Source organism: Vipera ursinii (genome assembly GCF_947247035.1).
Source record: "Vipera ursinii genome assembly, chromosome: 1".
Lineage (NCBI taxonomy): Eukaryota > Metazoa > Chordata > Lepidosauria > Squamata > Viperidae > Vipera > Vipera ursinii.
Window position 1 is genome coordinate 176,547,617 of NC_139512.1, and position 14,133 is coordinate 176,561,749.

Consider the following 14,133-nt stretch of genomic DNA (forward strand, 5'->3'; position numbering starts at 1 on the left):
GAGCTGATATTTCTTTCCGGTGAATGTCAGGGGGATAATAGGGTATCTGAGAGTAGTATAGAAAAAAGCTTGAATAAACCCAGATAAAGTGACAAAGTCATCAACAAGCCATTTCCTGTTTGCAGCAGAGTGGTTTGATATTTCTGCCTTTGACATGCTTCTGAGAGGAAAAGATGAGAATAAAATCAGTGAGATACCTGCATGACCTGAAGTGTGGAGTTAAACTGATACCGCTGCAACTTTCTCTTCTGTTCTATATGAGGTCAAGATGTCCATTATACCTTTTACCAGCATAATCGCCTGGATTGTTCTTACTGTGTTTCATATTATTCAGGACACCACTTCAGCAGGTAATAATCTCTCTCTCTCTTTCTGCCTGTTTTTCTCTCACTCCCTTGCTCCACCTTTTAGATTCTTGAGTGAAAAAGCAATTGTTAAATGAAGCTTGGAGCCAGTGCAGTGCTATTTGAGTATAAAATTTAACAATGATCTGAAAGAAAACATTGACATTAACCAGCTGGCTTATAACAAAATAATATTCATAATGGTAAATCAGCCTTCTCTAGTCTGTTGGATGCACCAACATGGCTGTCGTGTAATAAGTACTCTGGAAAACTACCAGACTTGAGAAAGCTATAAGAAGTAAGAGTGACTGTTTTTACGGATGATGCTGACCCAACCAGATCCACTGGAACATAGTCCATCTCAGTAAATATTAGCAGATAGCCATGCTTTTAATTTCTCTGATTGCAAAACTGAATTGACCTTTCACTAATCTTTGGATATCTCCTTTACAAAGAAGAAAGTTAGGTAGAAGGAAAATCTCATGAAGAATGTAAGTATTTTTCTTTATGGGTCAAATCAAGGTTTATCTACTTGGCTGGCCTACTTTCAACAACTGATTGGATGCAAACAACATTCTGCAAGAGAAATGAATGTCCTCTCTGGTATGTCCCTAGCACCAGCTGCTCAGTGTAGTTCAGGGAAAGGGCAGTTAGTTACCTCCACTACACCATCTATTAAATCTAGGAATTGCCCTCCACCAAGCTGTCAGAAAACAAGCTGCCTTGCTGGAGAAAACAAGCAAGCTTTCTATGGTACTGTAATCTTTCCCTTAACTGGGCAAATGGCAACTTAGAGGAACAATTTCAAGTAGGGAAACGACTTGGTTTCTAAAATTACCTTCCACATCTCTATTCAGTAGTCAGTTGTAATAATAATCAATAATTAATAATCAGTAGTTCCATTGGGACCTTATCAGCACTCACAAGCCATGACCTTCCTTAGGACATCAGCTCCCTATGAGCAATCTGCTACAGCTCCCCTCTTGTCCATAGGACCTGCTTGATAGATTGACTCTCCGTTATTTGCTTGCTTTTAAACTAAGAATGACTCTTTGGGATTTTTTTTTACTGGACAATCAATGATTGTCATTACAGTAAAGTTGGAGACATCAACTTCTGAAACTCCTTCTCTGCCATTTTCACTTACTTAAATATGTGGCAGTTCAGAAACAGCACAGGTTCAGAGTCAGACAAATTGCAGCTGCCTGCAATTAGTGGAGGTTCGAGTCGCACCAGGCTCAAGGTTGACTCAGCCTTCCATCCTTCCGAGGTAGGTAAAATGAGGACCCAGATTGTTGGGGGCAATTAAGCTGACTTTGTAATAATGCTGCTTGGGGGTGTGAAAGCCCTAATAAGCAGGCATATACATAGAATGAAGGCTACTGCTAAGCTTGTAAGCCGCCCTGAGTCTTCAGAGAAGGGCGGGATATAAATGGAATTAAAATAAATAAATAAATAAAAATTGTCTGGATAGCAGTTAGGAACAGTTTAGGCTTTAGCTGGGATGGGGAAATTTGTTATCTGTTCCTTTTCTCTCAGTTTCCCATAAATGCTTAAGCTCAGTTTATTACATTTCGTATTACTGCAAGATTTTTTTTTTTTTACCTAGGCATGGGTTCTAGCCTGATGGCTTAGCCGTTATATCACATTGGCTCTCTTAATAGATACAGTATGTTTTTCTCTAATATACATGATTATGATTGGTAAATGGCACCACAGTATTTGGGGACATGTACTGAACATTTGGAAGGATCATGTGCTCTGGGTTGTATAGGCTTCTGAAATGGTGAAATTAGGGCATTTGGCTGCTAACCAGTAACAGGTTCTGAGATTCCATGCTCCTATTGAAAGATAAGTGCTGGTTGTCTACTGTACACTAGGTACAAAAAAAAGTATGGCATTGTGGCTCCAAACCCCACAGTGGTGTGTCACATAGTCACCAAAAGCCAAGCTAGGCTTGAGGGTTTTTCTTTATCGCCATTTCCTTAAAGGTCTAATGGCTGGTGCTCCCATTAAGAACTTACCCAGAGGTGAAGCCAACCAAGGATGGCCCACTGTATCAGAGGTCCTCTTTTCTCTCCTGCAGGAGAGAGCCTTCTCCTCTGTTGCTTCTGATGATGAAACACATTTCCCTTGGAGTTGTGTTTGAGCCTATTCAAGAAATCGATAGACCACATATATTTTGCTAGGTTGTTAATGGTTGGGTTAATGGCTTTTTTGCTAATGGCTTTTAATGTTAATTTTTAACATAATGTACATTGTATGGTTTTAGTCATTTGTAATAAAGTTTTAACGTGCAAAAATGTACTTGAAATAAATAATAGTTTTAAAAAGCCAAATTAAATGCATTTCTACTATACCCTATTCCACGTATAATGCACCAACATAAGTTGTCTGTCTTCAATAATTTTATTTTAACCTATACTAACATAACTTCTTCATCTACCTCTAGGCTGCTTCCCTTCCACTTACCTCTTATCACTACTCTATTGTGGAAAGTAGAATATGGTAAAAAAAATGGGAAAAGAGAAACAAAGCCTTCTTCCCACACTATTTGTGGAAATATTATCAATGGAAACATAACTAAGCACAAAAAAGAGAGGGAGGAAGAGGAATTGTTTTTTTTTCTTCTTTAGTAAGATATTTGGGAAGCGAAGAAAAAAATGCACTTCAAGTGAGAGACGTGACTTTAGACAATTAGGTTTTCCTCTGGTCCAGATCTCAAACTATGAACTAGAGCAGGGGTGTCAAACTCAATTTCATTGAGGGCCGCATCAGCATTGCGGTTGCCCTCAGGGGGCCGGGTGGGTGAGGCCTGGGTGGGCGTGGCCTACTGGGTGGGCGTGGCTAGAGTGCGTATGGCCTACTGGGTGGGCATGGCCAGCTCTACATTGTTCGCATCAAGGGTGCCTAGGGGGGCCTGGGCAGGAGTGGGACAGATCTGAGGGTCTCTGGCAGAAGGAGGGTCTCTGGGCCAGGGCCAAGGCAGTGGGGGCCATTCCCTCACTGTTTCCAGGATGGCTTCGCGGGCCACATGAAACCACTTCGCGGGCCGGATCCGGCCCCCGGGCCTTGTGTTTGACATGTCTGAACTAGAGGCTAAGGTGAATAGCCAGCAAGTCATGTTCAGAAAGCACTGCAATTAAGCTGTGTCAAATAGAGCAAGGAATGATAAGAAATGGAAACCAGTCTAAAATTCTATGCCTCCATTCAACAGAAGTCAGGCTCTATTCAATTACAGAAGAACTTGGTGAAAGGCATACAGTACGAAAAAATGCTTAATCTATTCCCAGTTCATAGATTATCTGCCAGTATTAGTGAATCCCATCCTTGACTCTGGGCCCACAACAGCCCCTAACCCCTAGATATAAAGTGTTGCAGTGGTGATGCCTGCAAAGAGACAACTTCTTGCATTAAGTAAACAACATTCTTGTTCAATATACAGATGTCTGAGAGATGGGACTCATGGAGAAAATTGATAGGGAACAAGACCAGAATCACTGCCCCATTCCTCTTTATCCAGATTTATCTTGTGCTGTAGAAGTTCTTGCAGAGGTTAGGGAAATTTAAGCAAGAAGGCTCTGCTTACTTGTTAGTTTGGAGTGTGCATCTCCAACCTTTTGGTTTGCCTGGGCCTCATGGAGTCAAAAGGAACTGACTTTGGCCACATATAAAATATATAATATACAGTAGTTAATGTATATAAATAACACACTTCTTTTTAAAAATATTTTTATTATAACTTGTGGGGCCACATTACTAGCTGTCCAGAGCTGCATATGGCCAGTGGGATATGGGATGGATATGCCTGGTTTAGATAATAGCATGAGTTGCATTATTTCCCTCTGAAGTGCTTAAATTATGAAATAAAATCTTTAATAGATGATGAATAAAAAGCTAGATGCCAGTGACTGCTCAGTTAGCTGAAGTTGCAGAGCTAATATTGAAAAAAATTATATTTTCACAAAGAATGAATGAACTTTGATAATGTAATTAAAGAAAGATCAAAATGGCACTTTTAAAAAAGAATGAACTGCACCTAAAACAAATAAAAACGAACAGATTTATGAGCCTGATTTTGTTTTGAACATAATTTCATATATGAATAAGATGATTGCTGCAGATTTGCTTACACAAGAAATTAATGAAGCAATGTTTAATTAATGCTTATTCACGAAATGAGCTTATTTTAATGTGCAATAGTGCACAAAAATTGAGTTTGTATTATGTGCATCATTAAATGAAACTTTCAGATCTTATAATATTTAAGGATTTAATAAAAAGGTAAAGGTAAAGGTTCCCCCGCACATGCGTGCTAGTCGTTTCCGACTCTAGGGGCCGGTGCTCATCTCCGTTTCAAAGCCGAAGAGCCAGTGCTTGTCTGAGGACGTCTCCGTGGTCATGTGGCCGGCATGACTAGACGCCAAAGGCGCACAGAATGTTGTTACCTTCCCACCGTAGTGGTCCCTATTTTTCTACTTGCATTTTTACGTGCTTTCGAACTGCTAGGTTGGCAGAAGCTGGGACGAGTAACAGGTGCTCACTTTGCTACGCAGCACTCGGGATTCGACCTGCCACACTGCCGATCTTCTGATCGACAAGCTCAGCATCCTAACCCACTGAGCCACCGTGTCCATAAGGATTTAATACTGAATGGATTAAAATGGGTTTACATTCTTGAAAACAGTTATGAAGTTATAAACAGGTATGAACAATCAGAATGAATAACTTTATAATAATTTTATTACTTGCTTGTAATGTCACTATCTCATCATCTGGCTCAGTTGGGCTTGTTGCTGGCGTATCTTTCGCCTACCTGTGTAGCCCAAGCTCCTCGACACCCTCTCTGGGTTGGCAGTTGAGTTCCCCAGACTTATGGTTCTGGGGAACTTTAACCTGCCATCCCTGGGAGGTTCGTCGGGGTTGGCTTGGGAGTTTATGACCTCCATGACGGCCATGGACCTGACCCAGTTAATTCAGGGCCCGACTCATGAGGGGGGTCACACACTTGACCTTATTTTTCTATCTGGACAGTGGCTTGATGATCTGGGAGGGGGAGCTCCAGCTATTACACCCCTGTCATAGACCGATCATCACCTACTGCGGCTGGCCTTCCGCTTCACCCCCCCTGTCGCGGGGTTATGGGACCGACCAGGTGGTTCCATCCCAGGTGCCTAATGGACCCTCAACGGTTCCAGGAGGCGCTTGGATCTGTGTCTGCCATCTTTGCTCACAACTCGGTTGATGCCTTAGTGGAAGCCTGGGAAAGGGTGGCCACGGAGGCACTCGACCACGTTGTTCCCATGCGGCCCCTGACCTGGTGCAGATCCCGGCGGGCACCATGGTTCTCCATGGAGCTCCGGGAGATGAAGCGTCGGAGACGGAGCCTAGAGAGCTGTTGGAGGTCCAGCCGGTCTGAGTCTGATTGATTGCAATTAAGAACCTTCACGAGGTCTTATCTCGCAGCGATGGAGGCAGCGAAGTCTAATTACTTTGCTGCCCTCATCGCATCCAGATTATTTCAGATAATCGCCCGGCCGCCCTGTTTGGGGTGACTCGCTCCCTCCTGAATCAGGAGGTGAGGGACGAGCCACTGCAGGGTCATGCGGAGGAATTTAGTCAATATCTGGCGGATAAAATCGCTCAGATTCGGGCCGGCTTGGACTCCGACTGGGCAGAGTCTGACGATGGGGAATTGAGTGGTCTTGGGAACATTACTTGGGAAGAATTCGATCCTGTGACTCTGGAAGAAGTGGACAGGATCATGGGGAAGCTGAGTTCCACCACTTGTTTATTGGACCCGTGCCCCTCCTGGCTGGTTTATGCAGCTTGGGAGGGGACACGAGGCTGGCTCCAGGCAGTAATAACTGCTTCTTTGAGAGAGGGTAGTTTCCCCGCCACCTTGAAGGAGGCGGTGGTGAGGCCCCTCCTCAAGAAGCCTGCCCTAGACCCGGCCATTTTGAACAACTATCGTCCGGTCTCCAACCTTCGCTTTTTAGCGAAGGTTGTTGAGAGTGTGGTGGCTCATCAGCTTCCTCTGTTCCTGGAGGAAGCGGATTATCTGGACCCCTACCAATCGGGCTTTAGGCCTGGGTACAGCATGGAGACGGCATTGGTCGCACTGGTGAATGATCTCTGGTGGGCTCGGGACAGGGGTTGTTCCTCCGTCCTAGTCCTATTAGACCTCTCAGCGGCTTTTGATACCATCGACCATGGTATCTTACTGCGGCATCTCAGGGGGTTGGGAATGGGTGGCACTGTTTTACAGTGGTTCTCCTCCTACCTCCTGGGTCGTTCATAGTTGGTGTTGGCAGGGGGACAGAGGTCAGCCTTGAGGCCTCTTGTTTGTGGAGTCCCTCAGGGGTCGGTCCTCTCGCCCCTCCTGTTCAACATCTATATGAAGCCGCTGGGCGAGATCATTTGTGGTTTTGGGGTAGGGTATCATCAGTACTCTGATGATACCCAGCTTTTTATTTCCACCCCAGATCAACCCAGTGATGCCCTCTCCATGATGTCCCATTGCCTGGAGGCGGTGAGGGTCTGGATGGGGAGGAACAAGCTTCGTCTAAATCCCGACAAGACCGAGTGGCTGTGTCTACCGGCATCTCGGGTTGTCCATTCTATTCCATCTTTATCTATAGGGGGTGAGGTGTTACCCCCCATAGATAGGGCTCGCAACTTGGGTGTCCTCCTTGACTCACAGCTCAGTTTTGAAGATCATATAGGAGCTGTGACCAGGGGGGCTTTTGCCCAGGTTCGCCTGGTGTGCCAGTTGCGGCCCTACGTGGACCGAGATGCCCTACACACAGTCACTCATTGCTTGTGACCTCTCGGATAGACTACTGCAACGCTCTCTACATGGGGCTGCCCTTGAATACCACTCGGAGGCTCCAGCTGATGCAGAATGTGGCTGTGTGAGTTGTGATGGGGGTTTCCCGATACTCCCATGTAACACCTCTGCTCCGCGAGCTGCATTGGCTTCCAGTTGTCTTCTGGGTGAGATTCAAGGTGCTGGTGATGACCTATAAAGCCCTAAATGGCATGGGCCTGGATTATTTACGGGAGTACCTTTTGCCGGCATTAACTTCCCATCGTCCTGTGCGCTCCCTCCTCAGGGTGCCGTCGGTCAGGGAATGTCGACTGGTGGCCCCCAGGGGGAGAGCATTCTCTGTGGGCGTGCCTGCCCTCTGGAATCAGCTCCCTGTTGATCTCTGGATGGCTCCCGACCTTCGCTACTTCCGCCGCGACCTGAAGACTTGGCTATTTGAACTTGCCGGCCTGGACTGAGGGACTGGGATTTTAGATCTTAAATTTTAAAAAATTTAATTTTAGAATGTGTTTTATTATTTAGGGCTATTGGTTTAATTTCATTTTAATTTTTGTATATTATGTGTTGTTTATAGTGTTTAATTGCCCTGTACACTGCCCCGAGTCCCTTGGGAGAGGGGCAGTATATAAATGCAAATAAATAAATAAATAAATAAATAATTGGCTGGCCCACAAAAATACCATGATTTTGCATGTCGCAAATGATTGCTGACAGGCTCAAATATAATTGACTACTATTGTGTCGTTGAGGGACAATAATCCTGAAATTCATAGTACAGCAATGTTTATCTTGCTTTCTGGTCATATAATTATTGTGTATGAATTGGGCAGCCACCTAATCAGATAGATAGATAGATAGATAGATAGATAGATAGATAGATAGATAGATAGATAGATAGATAGATGATAGATAGATGACCCCCTAGTCTTTTGTGCAATTGCTAGAGCTTTCCCACCACAAAGTTGTCGCCCAATTCCCTCAGTGCAGGAATATGCCACTGAACTGCAGGGAGAAACTGCAGAAAAGAAATAACTCTTCCCTGTTGCAAGGATCTCTTATTTGGACTTAGCAGCAGTGATTTTTATTACATGCCATTCAGCCACATTTTCTGTGTTGGATATCTATATAAACATGATGACATTAGCTAACTAGCTAACTAACTAACTAACTAGCTAACTAGCTAACTAGCTAACTAGCTAACTAGCTAACTAGCTAACTAGCTAACTAGCTAACTAGCTAACTAGCTAACTAGCTAACTAGCTAACTAGCTAACCAACCAACCAACTAACCAACCAACTAACCAAATAAATAAATGGTGTTCTGCCTCCAATGCCTATTTATCTGCATTTTACTACAAATTTTACCTAAAAGAATTTCAAGTTATCAAGAACTAAGGTTCTTGGTTTCTGATTTTTTAATTCCTACGGCTGCAGCTGCTACCTTGAAGTCTTGATTGTGTGTGTAACCCTAATATTTTCTTCTCTAAGGGCTGGCTTCCCTGTTCCTCACTTTCTATGCCAAGACAGAGGACAAACAAGCATTCAAGCTCCTTGGGATGATGTTGCCTCTCACCCCATTCTAGTGCTTCTTTTGCTATGACAATGGTATATACCCCAGCACCTGCACATTGTATATGAACAGGCCTTCTCATACAGCTCAGGCAACTCCACTTTTTAAGGCCACTCCTAATTGAAATAAAATATGACAACTACAAAAACTAGACAAAGTTATAACTTGCCTTTTGCTTTTAGAAAAAATGCCACTGCCCAAAACTGTGACTTATATTGTTTCAGTTCCTAGTCATACAGCTTCCCTGTCCCCTTTTGGTTCTGTAGATGGGGAGGAATTTTCCCCCCCCTCAGTTCTTTGAAGACAATGATGGGGCCCAACCAATTTAGCTAAATATACGAAACTATGATCCCAGACTGTGTGGAACTGTTTGCAGGGTCTGCTTCATCTAGCCATTCTTCTGTAGGACAATTTAACAATGGGATTTAACTTAGCTGAGTTTTGTTTATTATTACTGGTGGCAAATTAAACTAAATTAAACTAAAAATTAAAACCCTACTTCTGGGCAGTTCATCTCTGAATACTATGGTAGTTGAGAGGCGAGGGAGAGAATAAAAGCAAGCTACTAAAGCATTAATGCCCTTATTGGGTTTTCCAAGAGATACTTTGATGAACATTAAGGGTTTTTCCAATACAAAGATTTTGAACATCACAACTGCAGCACTTTTCTCCACCAATTTTGGTGACAAGGCTTTTGAGATGCTGTAGATGTTTACTGAGGGTGAATAGAAAGCTGATCCTTATATGTATGAAGAAGAGTTTTTTTCCCCAATTTGTGCAACTTTGCATTGGGTACATGCTGGATTTTAGAAGCACAAGCAGTATTGAAAACCTTGGCAATACTGAAATTTCAGAAACTGGCAAGTATTTCAAGAGTAAAAACATACAAACCTCAGGATTGAACAGTTGTGTTCTTGGTGTTTTGTGAACTGGGCTGTCTTTTTGCAGATACTTCATTACCTAGCCTGGCAAGTGCATCCAGATGTCAGGAAAAGCAAACTCTCTGTCTTCCCCTTGGAGAGGTATTGTCAGCCCTATCGAGTAGACCAGACTCAGAAACCAATGCTATGGAGATCTAGTACTACTTTTATAGTAGTTGTAGTGCCATAATCTTGCATGCCTGAATGTCCTTCTCTCCTTCCTCACTTTCATGTGAATTAGAGGGTGTCCTTTCTGAGATAATTATTCAATTATTTTATTGGACTTGTCTGATGATTGCCTTGGTAGAGGGTCTTCCTCTTATCCCCTCTGCCCTGTACAGGTATGAAACAGTTGGGAGAAATCTAGCTCCTTACACAGTTCTGTCTCCTGGGATGAGAGCAGGGATGAGGGCAGCTTGTTGATGGACTTATTCATGTGAACTTGTGCTTCAGAGCTACTCTGATAACATATATGGCCGTTGTCCATTGTCTGTCATGGATTGTACATTTTCATAATAGATGTAAAACACACCTGAAATGCAACCAAGTAGAATTTCAGACAAACGTTTCCACTGGCCCTGGCTCTGCTTCTATTTTGCATTTGGGGTGGCTCTCATTTGAAAAACAAAAGCTGATAGTATTAACTAAGGCTGAATTTCTATCATGTTTAAGAGCAACTTGTTTTGTGAAATATAGCAGTGTATTTATTTTTATAGATTTATTTTTGTTTCTTTATTTCTTTTTATTAATTTTTTATGCTGTCCATCTCCCCTATAAGGTGACTCTGGGTGACATTACAGTGAAAAGGAGCCCATTTCCCCAAATTGTTAAGGTGTTCATCTGCTCCCTGTACCAGCATACTTATTAAAACGTTTCTCTCCTCCAACAGCTGAAAGCATTTCAAAGCAACAGACATTCCTATACAAAACAGTGCACCAAAATGCCCAGTTGGCCTGTGACTTTCCAGCTCACAGAGAAACCATTACAAAGTTAAATGTCTACATGCTGAAAGGAGTAGGAAAAGAGCGACTTTTTGAAGCAAATTGGTACAATTCCACAATTTCAGTCAAGGAAAATAGTTCTGAATTAAGCTTGGACATAAATATTACAAAAGAAGAAAAACATGCTATGTTTCACCTGAGGAACTTGCAGGTCAGCCACACAGACAGTTACATGTGCAAGATTGAGGTGATTGACCCACCGCCATATGAAACCAAAAGCAGGAGCAATTTAATTTACGTGCAAGGTAAAATCTTGACATTCATTTCTAATGGGCCAGGGAGGTCAGAGAATCTTTATTGACTATAGGGCTGCCCATGTTTAAATTGTGTTCTTAAGCTGGCTTCTTTGGTTTCAGAGCCAAAGATCCCATGATTTCGATCCATGCCCCTTCAATGAACCATTTTCTGCCACAACCACCCCACTACAACATTATTTGCTAGCAATGGTGGCAAGAAGCAGGTCCCACACAGAAGTTTAACAACTGGTTTCCTTCAAAATCTAAGTGACACTTTTGAGCAAACTGTTTGAAATCAGTTTAATAATAAACCAGGGAGTTTGAGCTTCAGTTAGTTGTGCATCCAGTTAATTTATTGTCTAGCATTCATGGGAGATAGCATACTTCAATGAATATGAAAGTATACTTTGTTCTGAGGTGTCTCAGCTCCTTTGTGTTCCTGTCAATCCTCAGAACCTCCTCAGCAGCAAAAAAAGCTTGATTACGTGAACATGTCAATGGCTATTCCACTTGGATTTTTGGTTTTCTACAGTGTGATAATCACATTAGCCATTTACTACTGTTGGGTAAGAAATCATTCTTTTATTTTCCCTTAGTACTAATCAGATGTAGTCAGTGATAAAAATATAACCAGAAAGAACTTTTCCACATGCTATATATGGAGCAATGCACCTGCCAACATTTTGGATTTCTCTGGAACTACATTTATGGAGACTATCATGATGGGGTTGAACACTTGAAGTATTACTATTACATCAAGTCCCCTCAACATATAGATAGATAAACAAGATAATAATAAAGAACATTCTCTGCCTTTTATATGGTCATATTTCTCTTCCCTTGTTTGGAAACTGGCTCTAACAGAAGCTGGGACCATCACCACTGTGTACCAAGTACTGTATATCTGCATTTGTGGGCATCACATTGTTGGAATTGAACAAGGATGCCCATGAAGTGTCCTTGGTAAAGCAGACTGCAGATTCCTGGGAGACTGATTGAGTGCAGCTTGACTTTTGAGCAATGCATTGGGAGCCATCTCCAAAAATAAGCTGGGACCAGGAACAAGAAAGAGATACTTACCTGGCAAGGGGGATACATAACTGGTGACAGTTGCATGATTCTGGAATCTAAGGCATATGAATAATGAAGCAAGTGTGTGTGTTTGTGTGTGTGTATAACCATTCTGCCTTTATTATTTTTACAAATAACTCCAAGTGACGAACATATCCAACACCTTCCTTTTCCTATGTCAGAACTTGCTCTCCTGTAGTCTCATGCTCTTCCTTAAAAAAAAAGTAGGTTTTTTTTTTTACTGGGACACCCCCTCAGCCCCATGAAAAATTACAGTGTTTTCATCTTTTGGGGAGTTCAGGGAAGTGTCACTTAATCTGTTAACAAGATACAGAGGGTACATTGGGGGCTGTACCCTCTGCTGGAACCAAAATTATATTATTGATACGTTAAAGCATACTTTTCTAAAATTCATGTGTGCCCATCTTTAAAGACACATGCAGTCTCTGCTGACTTCTGTTGTATAAATTGTAAAGAAGCCAGACTGGAAAAACTACGAGCTAATTATTTGTCTGCCCGATAACCAGTAACATAAACGTTGCTTTTTATTCAACCTTGCTCCCAGAAGGAGCAACACAAGGTTCTCCTTCATAAAAGACTTCACACCATGAAGAAGAGATGCACATTTATTTGATATGACATGAAGGAGAAACCTCACTTATCATATCTGTGGGAAGATGCATCAAGTGGGATTGATTCCTCTGGTCCTTACTGACGTTCACTGAACTTTTCATTCTTTGAACGGCAATTCCCCCCCCCCCATTTTGTTCTTACTGGTTTTTTTTCCATGCAGCTGAAAAGCAAGAAGAATAGGGTCCTTCAGAATGACTATTTCAACATGACGCCCTGGCAATCAAACGGACCCCGGAAAAGGCCCCCTCAGCATGGCATTCCAACACGGAATTACACTGCATACCGTTATTGGGAACCCTGATGAATAATGCCTTCTCTACGATGGAAATACGAACAGCCTAGCCATCGCAAAATGAGACTGTTTTCAAAGAATTATATCTTGATGTTCATAGATCTATGAATGACAAAAGCTCTCTGTAAGTTATGTTTCAAGTTGGATAGGCAAGAGGTTATTAGCAACAGTAGACTGGAAACAGAGGAATGTGAGATCACCCCCCCCCCCCCGTTTTAAGCAAATGACGGTTCCAACTGCATTTGTGATCTTTCTACTTTGGCCTTAACAGAAGGTTTACAAGGATTATATCCAAACTCTGGCAAAGAGTGGAGGTAAAAATCTGTCATGTTTCATATCAAAGAGAAATTTTGGGGTTTAAACATAAGCTTAAGAAATAAGAAGCATCCAGCTTGGTGGGACTGGGGCAATAAAGAACATTTTTCTGTAGTAAAACAAATGGATTAGCTGGAAAGGTTTGCAATACTCTGCAGAACAGCCCCAATGAACAGATAACTCTTTCTGTTAAAGCAATTAACCTGAAAATCATGTCTGGAAGACTTGAAGGAATAGTGGAAAATACTGCCAATATTTCCAGTGATATACAGTTTTCCACTGATGCATAAACAATATACTGATGAAGAATTGGACAAAGTAATGAAGGGAAAGCCCAAGTAATATATCACTTATCCAAATAATTCTAGTTTCCACTGTAAGAAGGGAGTATTTTTCTTTCTTAATCAGTTCAATACTAAAATACTGGTTTGCACATGGTTCTATGATTCTAGCCAAGATTAAAAGTGTTGTTGCTTTGTTGGATTCTATTTCCTATGTTAATTAAATGGGCACATAGGTTCAAACCCGTCCTCAACGCCTGGATAACTTTGTGTCAGTCTCAGCCCAATCTATCTTACAGAGTTGTTGTTATAGGAAAGGTGTGCAAAACATGTGTCTAAAAGCCACACTTTTTGCATCCCTCTGAGCAGATGGGGTCATCATCAGCAACCATATTTTGGTCATTCAAGCAGAAATGCCACACTGTTAAACATTTAATGTATTATAGACATATGGGTGTCTAAGTCCCCCTTTCTGTTATAAGCCAACAATAAAATACATAACATGACTTAAATCCTAACACCTCACTGTCATACTAAGCTTATTTTAATTCTTCTGTATAAATTATAACAATTTTTATTACATACTAAGTTATACAAATTACTTAGTAGATCAGAAATAAACCTCTGAGGAGTTGACTAATT

At 42.0% G+C, this 14,133-nt stretch overlaps 1 protein-coding gene across 1 annotated transcript; it reads left to right on the plus strand.

The window, feature by feature from the left end:
- Positions 1 to 268: 268 nt before the first annotated feature.
- On the plus strand, positions 269 to 12,904 carry CD28 (CD28 molecule; the record flags this gene model as incomplete). Its single annotated transcript, XM_083353525.1, has 4 exons — positions 269 to 350; positions 10,552 to 10,908; positions 11,353 to 11,465; positions 12,764 to 12,904. The coding sequence occupies 4 exons, from the start codon at positions 269 to 271 to the stop codon at positions 12,902 to 12,904; spliced, it is 693 nt and encodes a 230-aa protein (XP_083209651.1).
- Between the last annotated feature and the right edge of the window lie 1,229 nt (positions 12,905 to 14,133).